At 36.2% G+C, this 10,809-nt stretch overlaps 1 protein-coding gene across 1 annotated transcript; it reads left to right on the forward strand.

The window, feature by feature from the left end:
* The first annotated feature begins 2,151 nt into the window (after positions 1–2,151).
* LOC117119386 lies at positions 2,152–8,967 on the forward strand. Its single transcript, XM_033264188.1, has 2 exons — positions 2,152–2,260; positions 8,507–8,967. The coding sequence occupies exons 1-2, from the start codon at positions 2,203–2,205 to the stop codon at positions 8,833–8,835; spliced, it is 387 nt and encodes a 128-aa protein (XP_033120079.1). The 5' UTR covers positions 2,152–2,202; the 3' UTR covers positions 8,836–8,967.
* Positions 8,968–10,809: the final 1,842 nt, after the last annotated feature.

A 10,809-nucleotide genomic window follows, 5' to 3' on the forward strand; every position in this document is an offset into this window, starting at 1 on the left:
GCTCGTTTTCTCGTGCCGCAAAAACGCCCTCTAAACAACTGACAGACAATCTATCAAATTTCGACACCACAAAAAAAAAAAAAATAAATAAATAAATAATTAAAAAAATTAATTAATTAAAATTATTTAGTTAGATACGTTTGCAGTTGACCCTCTAATTTGACACCACCTTTTGTGCATGAAAGTTTGGGGTCGTCTCGGGGCTCGACCTCCACATAGTGGGTTTAATAGCTTAGATTAAAATAATAGATTGGAGATTGTTATTTCAGGGAGATGTAAACCCTGGTTATTTGGTCCATGAAAAGGGTCTCGATGAGGGGTCTCGGAATTGGGGGCCGGGTCTCGAATTGGAGGGTGCATTGTATTTATTAGGTAAACACAAGGATAAAAAAAAATAATAAATACAGTGCACCCTCCATCCATTCCTGATGATGACAATTGACATTTAAATGTCGAAATATTTCCCTACACGATGGCGTGCATTTCGTACTTGGAGTATGTATTAGGCCCTATATTGGTTTTGCATTGGTATATATTGATACTGATATTTATATTGAGATTTACATTATAATATTAATTATCCGATAAACATCATGGACACTTTACTAACAAATTATAAGCCACAGCCCCGTAAACACGGACTCATCAATGCCAAAAGCATGATCGCCATATCTGATGAAATCATCAAAATAATCACCACTGCACACACAGTGCTAACGAGACCGTAAACGCAAAGATCAACTAAGAAGGGCCTATAAAATGGGCAAGTAATTCAACCTACCACCAATCCCAAAAAATCATGCCTATTCTTCTCACGACCCATTTTTTTTTTCAGTTTCATAAAATATTATTTCGCGAAATTGAGACATACTGATAAACATCACAGGCCCGAGCAAGAATTGCCGGGGGTGGTCGCTTGGAACCCGGCCCTCACAGAGGCAACAAGAAAAAGCCGGTTTGAAAGCAGGGCCATACGGGTTCCGATGGTAATGAAATGACTCAAGATTTCAATTTATTAGGCTACTGAAAATAACAAACCTTATACTCTGTCTCTTATACACATCTAGATGTGTATAAGAGACAGGGTAAGGCCAAATACATTATTATTATTATTATTATTATTATTATTGTTGTTGTTGTTGTTGTTGTTGTTGATGTTGCTGTTGTTGTTGTTGTTATTATTATTATTGTTATAGTTGATATTATAATATTAACTATTATAATTGATAATATTATTGTAAACAATATAAAAAATAGAGTAATAACAGTTTACTGTTTGAACAGTTCACTCGACTCTATGTAGGAACATTTTACCATGTGCGCAAATTGCAATCAATAGGGTACTTCAGAGCTTTACTTGTTCTGTTCTGCATTAAGCCTATAGTAGTAGGCCTATGACCTACATTGCAAATATATATGTGAAAGCCTCAATTACTATGACGTTTTCATGTATACTTCAAAACTTAATATTGATAATTCTCATTCGCTGATTACAAAATTAGTTGCCCGTACCCAGATAGTTTCTTCCATTTTCAAGAATATAGACCAACAAAGAGATCTATATTTGTGATAATACACTTAGGGGATTCCCCTAAAATTATATTGTGGAAAGTCGTGTTGGTAAGAAGGAATTAATACAATAGATGTTTTAGCTCTCTAATGGTAACACAAATATTATGTTATTTAAGCAAAATGTGATTGAGGAGAGTCAAAGCTCAGGCAAAAATCGTGGAGATGAATAACCTTGGTCCAAGTAATACGTGTTTTCTTCGTGGAGTATCAGAATCAAAAGACGTTCGTTTCAAACAGCCTAAATAAATTATTATCATTCCCGCCATGCCGACCGCAAAGAAATAAAATAAATTGCTCTTCCGATCAGTCTTATGGGACCGACCGCAACGATTATTTTACATTTACTACTATACCTACTAGGCTATGATTCAAAATCAAGCCTTATTACATTCAAATAATTTGTAGAAATTAATCTTGGAATAAAAATAAGATTGGACTTCCTCCTTACTTTAAAAATAATGCTAACTTCTGCAGGCCATACTATAATACGCATGAGCAACGTGACCAGATAATGAATATTCACAACCAAAGATTAGGTTAAACTTTGAAAGCGTTCTGCTCGGCTCATTAATAAAAAGCATATACGCTAAGTGAGACGCACACTTGAATTTTTTCCCGAAACTTACACAGATGGAGTCATTGTTGACATGTTTTCTTGTGACGATTTTAGTGATTCATTCTGGAAATGGTAATGATTCTTTAAGTTATATATATATATTAATATTAGGTCTACATTAATTATGTTTTCTAGGATTATGGGAGCAAGTGCAGCATTTTGTTTAAAAAAAAAAGTAAAAATGCCAAGGGACCAAACTACTTAAATCACCCATTTAGTCAAAACCATGAGAAACAGTCAGTGGCGTAACGATATGGGACCGGGGGCCCTGTGTATTTCTGAAACTTGGGGCCCTTTTTGGGTCCCGGTCACCAATTCCATCGTGGGATTTTAGGTGTGCATTGTTATTTTAAATTTTTTTAACGACAAATTATATAATATGAATCCAGAAAATTGAGGCCAGGGAGAGACTTTCACAGTTGGAGAGTCTATACCACCTCAGACCCAGAGAATGATTGGGGCTGCTGAGTAAGAAAATTTATGAATATGGCACCTTTAGATGGCCGGAAATGGCACTTCTTCACAGACAAAATTATGAATTTTCTTTTTATCTCCAGTTAAAAAATATTTTGACAAATTTAGTGGGCCCCAGGCCGGCAGCTCCCCCTCCCACACTTTATTCCACCTTTGGATATAATATGATATTTCCTACAGTCGGTTTTTAGACACACATGATGCCGTTGCCCTTGTGGGGCTGAGATAAGAAAATGTATTACTGTGGCACGAGATGGCCGGAAATAGCACTGACAGACTTCAAATTGTGAATATAATTTTCTTTTTATCTCCATTAATTTTTTTTGACAACTTTGGTGGGGTCCCGGGCCGAGAGTGTGGGGGGGGGGGCTTCTCTTTAATCATTAATATGATATATGCCCTACAGACGATTTCATTATGGACGTTTATTTATCGATAAAGTCCTTTTTGGTCAGGGTGCTAGATCGAGGAACATATGGGTATGGGCCCCTTCGAGGCCCCTAGATTTCGGGAGCCCTGCGGACCGCCGCATGAGAGCGCATAGGCGTTACGCCACTGGAACCAGTGGCGTAGCTAGGGGATAAAGTGGGGCACGTGCCCCGGGCCCCATGTTTTTTTGGGGGTGGGGAGGGGCGCTGAAATGGGAGAATAAGAATAAAAAAATAAGCACTTTTTATAAAAACACGACGAAATTGATGTATGTCGTCAGGCATGAATATTTTCCAGTTAATAATAAGCATCTGAATGTAGTTGTTTTTATTGGCAAATTTATAGATTGTGATTTCTTTTCAGTCCATTTCGACCGTTTTCTCTTGTTTTTTATTTTTATCCTATTCTGTAATGACACTACATGACTGCTCATCCTGCCATATCTCAGAGCCACGATGGGAAAAGCGAGACTATCTGCTTTGGCACTACTTTTGAGCGTGATGAAGCAGACAACATTGCTAACTGATCATGTTATTAACTTATTTGCTGATGCAAAAGCACACAAAAAGTCAGTTGTGAGTTTAATGTTAAAAATTCAGCAACTTACAAGACCCTACTATAAGATAAATTTAGAGAATAAGAGTACTATAAGCTGTATGCGATAAATACAACAGCCTTACAAATTAGGATAATGGTAAAGTTGTATACAAAGTTCTGAACATCGTAATGCAGTTTCAATAGTAAGAAACAGGGGTGGCGCCGGCTCCACTTCAGAGATAGCTGCGCCCCCACCCCGTCGGGGAGAAATACCATAATTCGTTTCGGGGGCTTCGCCCGCAGACCACTTTCGGAAGATTTTAGGCGACGCTCGATCACGCCCACTTTGCTCTCGTCAAGAAAATCTCCCCCCCCCCAGACCTCGGACCTCCCTCGGGCAAATCCTGGCACCACCCCTGGTAAGAAAGAACAGATGAGAGCTAGAACAATAATAGTTATTCGGGTTTAAATAATGTTATTTAGACAGTGCATGATATGATATGATATGATATGCTTAAAGTCTATACAACCAATATCAATTTATTTCAAAATATTATAATTATAATTGGGGGAGGGGGCACACATTTCTACTCTTTCCCCGGGCGACAAAAAATGATGATGATGATGACGATAGTAATATTTGATAATAATAATATTAATAGCAATAAAAGTGAAGAAAATTGTGCTAAATGCAAAAAAAAGTTGTGATGGTTGAGCTGCAAGGTATGGTTGTAAAAACATGTTTTTGAAGTAGGCCTATGTAAAGTACCGTACATACTCAAAGACAGCCTGTGTTTTAAGCTTTGTTTTCTATGGTATATCACACACACATTAATAAGATCTCTATGGTTGTCAAAAATCCCAAAAATTTGAGCTTCATTTTGACTAATGGGGATGTGATGATGATGAATTTTACAAAAAGTGGCCATCTAGAGGTGTATATAAATGTTGCTAATAGTAATCGAGGTTTTGTTCGTTATTCCCTCATATCTTTTCCAGGAACTGTTTTAATTGTATTTAATTAAGAATATACTAAAATATTGTCAAACGTAGAGTAGGCAAACTTTATCCGTACGTACATAAGTAACAGCACATTCTTATATCGGTTAAAACTCGCTAGCATATTGCTAGCCGGTACTCTTTTATAGCATACATTTTGTCTCTTATACACATCTAGATGTGTATAAGAGACAGATATATATATCATGAAGCCTCCGTGGTCTAATGGTTATGACGCTCGCCTTGACAGCGAGAGGTCGCAGGTTCGAGTCCCGCCAGAGGCATTTATTTATTTTATTCATTTACAGGACTACATTCGTTGAGAGCTATGGTACACGATGTATTATTATGTCCTTTATTCGAACACTGTAGTTGCCTTTCTTTGATGATTTATATATATAATTTAACAGTGTTAACGGCTATTTTGATTTATAGTATACGCAACTATTTGTTTCTAGCCGTAGTTATTGTGTAATGGAGTGTATCTGGTGGTTCAACCATGAAGCCTCCGTGGTTTAATGGTTATGACGCTCGCCTTGACAGCGAGAGGTCGCAGGTTCGAGTCCCGCCAGAGGCATTTTATTAGGCCTACCTCTGTTTGATTGCACTGCATTGTGCTTTAAAAATACTGCCAAGTAAATTGTGGCTAAAATTATAATACGCATGATCAACGTGACTACAACAGATATGAATAATCACAACCAAACAATATACTTTGCAAGTGTTCTGTCCGCTCATTAATAGTAGACGTGATTGGAAAGTGAGACGCACACTAGATTTATTCCGAAACTTACGGAGATGGAACTATTGTTGATATATCTCTTTGTGACGATTTTAGCGATTCATTCTGGAAATGGTAATGATTCTTTCAGATAATATTTATGCCTACAATAATTAGACCTTCCTAGGAACTTAGGGGCAAGCGCAGAATTTTGCCGTAAGAATTAAAAATGTTGCTCAGGACCAAGGGGCGGGGAACCTGGACCCATTTCACCCACAAAAAGTAAGGGGAGGAGATGACTATTGAACAACCGTGAAGAAAAGTTAAATCCGTTAGAACATTTTTGTTCCAACGGAAAATGAACAAATTTATCGTTGATGGTTCTAATGTAACCGACACGAATTCCACATCTTCCTCATCGCCAATCAGGTTGATGAGGCTGAAGTGAATTAATTGTAAGAATATGGTAGGCCTATTGATTTTTCAAAGGTTTTGTAATTTGAAGACAAAAATCTTTATCTCCGACAATTATACTGCATAGTTACCAACCATCTCGCATCTCGCATACGCCAGGCTGTCACAAAAGCAAAATTACGAATTTTTTTGGGCGTCTGTTTGTGAAATCATGGGTCTTCGTTTTATAGACACGCTATGTGGGTGTTAAAACGAGAAAAAAGAAAAAAAAAAAAAAAAAGAAAGCCCCAATTATTTCTCAATTATCTTATTGAAAGTGTTTCAAAATCATCATAAAACAGTTGCCAAGTACCTATTTCATTATTTCATCACGATTGGGAGAAAAAAAAATGTGGGTCTCCGTTTTTCGGGTCTCGGTCTTTGTTTTTTTGGTGTCAATAAAACGATGACCCTTAATTATCTCATCCATCCTACGTTTGTGTCACTACCAAATGACCGATGCTGCACATATGCGTCACTGTACAGCATTCCTACTGTTTATTTTAACATGGATTAAATTGACTTAGATTGAGACAATAATGTGCTAAAAAGACTATATATATACGTAGCATGAAGTGATTTAAAAACATTATTTTCATCACGATTGAGAGAAAAAAATTGTGAGTCTTCGTTTTTCTGGTCTTCGGTCTTCGTTTTGTAGACACCCATATAGGGTTTCTATGAAACGAAGACCATTAGTATTTCTTGATATTCTTAATTTTATTTCGATAAAATAATGAAATAGGTGCTTGGCAACTGTCTTATGATGATTTTGAAATACTTTCAATAAGATAATTGAGAAATAATTGGAGGTCTTCGTTTTTCGGGTCTTCGGTCTTCGTTTTGTATATAGGCCTACCCATATAGGGTGTCTATAAAACGAAGACCCTTGAAAATTTCACAGGCGTCCAAAAAAATTGTATTTTTGATATTGTGACAGCCTGGTGTATTATCATCAAATTAAAAGAGAAAAAATAGGGATCTTCGTTTTTAGAATTTTCGGTCTTCGGTATCGTTTCATAGACACCGCCAAAACAACCCAGCCAACCATGCACTTAGTAGAATCTAATATAGCCGCGTTCGGTCTTGTGATTATCACAACCAACCATTGATTATGTGACTGGAACCCAGGCTTCCAGGGTTCCGGCACTGACCCCAGGGGCCCTGCCGCCCCCCCCCCCCAATTCCCACTTAACTCACGCATTTCAAATCTCTCAGGTAACTATGATATTGTGGGATCATCAGGGGTGGTTCCAGGATTTGCCCGACGAGGATCCTGGTAAATGGACGACATCCAGACTAGAACGACGTGGGCATGTTCGGGCATCGTTCAAAATCTCTTGTATGTGGATATTGGGGAAAACTCCAGGGGACACAATGACAGTTCAGGTGTTCAAGGCTTATTTAATCGATTTTTGAATCTACTAATATGTAAAATATAATTTTACATATTTTAAATAATACGCACCCCCCCCCCTGCGAATTCTTGATCTTATAATTTTTTTATGTCTACCCATCTTATCCGCGACGTAAAGCGCTTGTAATTAATTGTTCATATTCGCAATTTTCATTAATTCCATTTATTTATAATATAACATTTACATATAGGCCTAAGGTAAAATTTTAGTATTTTCAATGTCCAATAATATTACATTTTTTTATTGTGCGCTATAGACCTACATTTTTTCTTTTACGTTTAAATTTATTAATGTTTTATTTACCTTGTGCATAATTTTACATAGTATGTTGACATTATGAAGTACCTAAAAATCCGAAACACCACGTCGTTGAAAGTGGCACATTTCGTATCTAGGTTAGGCCTGTGTATGTCCAATTTGTAGGGATTTATTTTACTCCGACCTCGATGTATTTACGATTCTTTAAATTTAATCATATATTGAATGTTAATCCGTAATATAATTAATGACATTTCCACAATGTTTTTAATGAGATTCGAACCTGCGACCTCTCGCTGTCAAGGAAAGTGTCTTAATCATTAGACCACAGAGGCTTCATGGTTGAACAGATTGTCGGAGGCATTTTGATACACAATTTCTTTATTTATTTATAGGACAACATTCGTTGAGAGCTGTCCTACATGGCCTGGAGCTCTGAGCATTTTTAAGCTATTTTAAAACGATTTCAGAGTGCTTGTTGACAATATGCAATACGTACGGTACATAAACATAAATGTTTTTAATAAAGCCACGTACAATTTGAGTTACAATGTATGTTTAATTTTCTAATGACTCAAGTTCCTGCATGACCGTTTCTACATTTTTAATAGAACTAATTTCTTCTAATTTTAAATACATTTTCCCCCTAATAATTTGTGATAATTAATTATCACACATATACTTGTGGTAAAAATGCGAGACAAACTTATGATCACACATGTCTTTCTGCAAAATGCGTGTTTCATCCAAAATCCATTTGAATTGCGAGACCGTCCAGCACGATGCGAGACGGTTGATGAATTCAAAAAAGACGAGGTCTAAGGAGGGACTTCACTTCACAGCTTGAGGGTCTTGACCATCTGAGCTTCCCTCCCCGAATCCGCTGGTAGTCGCAGCTCTAAGCCTATTGTTTACCTAACTACAAACTTATAAAACGTGATAAGACCAAAAAGGCACAGGAAATATAATATTAGTGCAATGTCCGTATTTTTTCCCTTTAAAAATTGTAATGCTTTATTGTTCTTTCAGCCTCTCTAGTGATATCAGTGGACACGGATCCTATTTTGCCTGGCAATAATGTCACACTCACGTGCATCAGTTCTGATTCGGTAGCTATGTTTGTCTGGCAGCACAGTAGTGGTGGACTTATAGCAATTAATAATCAAATCTACTGGATCCTAACGCCGGTTATGATTGCCAATATGGATAAACAGAGCAGTCTAACAATAATAGGGTTTAAAAATAACTTAGACGGGACCTGGGAGTGTTCAATTGGTATGGAATCGACTAGCGTCTACCTATCGGTAGACGAAGGTATGGATATTTTGGATAGCAAAAGTTTATTGGCTCATTGTTAAAAAAATATAACATTTCTATCATGAGGGAAAAATTCATTTTAAACATTTCTATCATAAGGGAAAAATTCATTTTATTAGATGTCTTAGAGTTATCCTAAAATATCTCTATTCAAAACAATTTCTTAGAGTAATTAGTCGAGACTTTTTAAATTGTTTAGCGAACCATTCGACACTAAATTGTTAATTTTTATTTTGGAATCAATAACAGGGATCATCTTTTGGTCTGGTCTAAAAATGATAAAATTTGTTTTACCAATATTTAAAATTGGTTTGTTGGCCTTAAACCATTGATTAATTTTTTTTTAATTAGTTTTTAATGTATTAATAAGATTAAGGTTTTTATCGCATAAGAAGAAAGAGGTATTATCCGCAAAGGAAGTCACATTTAAAATATCACTTACTCTAAAAATATAATTTATATAAATAATAAATAAAAACCCATGATGGATCCCTGCGACCATGGAGGAAATATATTAATAGATTTTCTCCATGCTGCGACACTCCGCATTTAAAATTTTTGTAGTGGTGATTTAATATCATCCATATTTGTACAAATTGTTTTCATCCACTTAGATAGGTTATATCCAATTAAAACCAATTCCACGGATACCATAGTGTTGATCTTTTTTAACAATTTTATCGTGGTTCATAACATCAAAATCTTTTGATAGGTCTATAAATATACTAACTAGAAATTGAAAATTGCAAGTGAAGGCTGCGAAGTACAACTGCATATAAATGTTCTTCGAACAAAATTATTTATGCGAGTCAAGTGAAAATAATGAATAATAAAAATATAACAAATAATATGAGACACGACCCATTGTCTATATTAGAACACTTCTCATTGGGTAACAAAGTCGTAATTTTTCATTTTTGTCAAAAAGTGTCTATATATAGTGGTGAATTATGGTTTAGGTTTTTTTTTTATAAAGTTTCAAAAATTTCTATGTATGTGGAAAATGTAGTTGATTACCAAAGGTTACAATTTTTATTTTGAAGACTGCATGGTCTAGGAAGTGTACATTTTTTTTTTTATGGGGCAAGTTTCCAAGGGCAGGTTTTCTAGGGGCGAGTTGACTGCCAAAGAGTGTTGCCAAAGTGCGAGCCAGCGTGTTATTTGATCACAAGTGCGAGACATCGAAAGTGTGTGAGCCAGCGAGCCATGACGTCACGACAATAGATACGAGACGTTAACGAGTTGTGCGAGGTATCGGCTGAGATTTGTGGAGTACAATTCAAAAAACAACTATAGGTCTAATAATGAATTATTGTGATGTTAAATAGACAATGTTAGCTATCAAAGAGCGACGTTGTTTTTCATTGGGACCTTCGTCCCTTCAAGGCTAGGCCTATACCACCCTAGCTAGTATAGGCCGGCCTAGAGTGCTAGTGCGACATGCGGACGTTGGTACGAGTAGGTTAGTCTACAAACGTCGCCTAAAGTAATTGATTTTACCCGGCAGAATGAAAGAAGGAAACTCCGCTTTTCAGTCTTCTTAGGCCCTTTGTTGTTTTTTGACAAACAATGACCTTTCAGATGTCAAATTGCTGTCAAGAATATGAACTGGCTGCTTCGCAGCAATAACATTTTTTTATTTTCGAATGACGTGATTATATTTTTCTATGGCATGTGATGTGGAGTGTTTTGGGCTAAATCTGTACTGGTGGGGGTTTTAGTAGGCATATTTTGTAAGGTATGCCTACGCAAAATTTCACTAAAAAGATTTTTTTTTTTTGGAATAAAGCATATGCATTACTCTATATATTATAAACAATGGAAAAATGTTGGCATAAATTTTAGTTTTACGCAAAAGAATAAAAAAAATGAGAAATACAGACTATTTCTCATAGGAGATTACCATTTTCTCTACAATTCTTCGTTACTTGGCAAATTCAGAGGTTGTAGATCGCATCCGCTGGAATGCTCTCGCTTTTATGTACCGGTATACTTTATACAGTCAATAAAGTGCG

Source organism: Anneissia japonica, unplaced genomic scaffold (genome assembly GCF_011630105.1).
Source record: "Anneissia japonica isolate Jap-2015-1 unplaced genomic scaffold, ASM1163010v1 scaffold3855_len16335_cov89, whole genome shotgun sequence".
NCBI lineage: Eukaryota > Metazoa > Echinodermata > Crinoidea > Comatulida > Comatulidae > Anneissia > Anneissia japonica.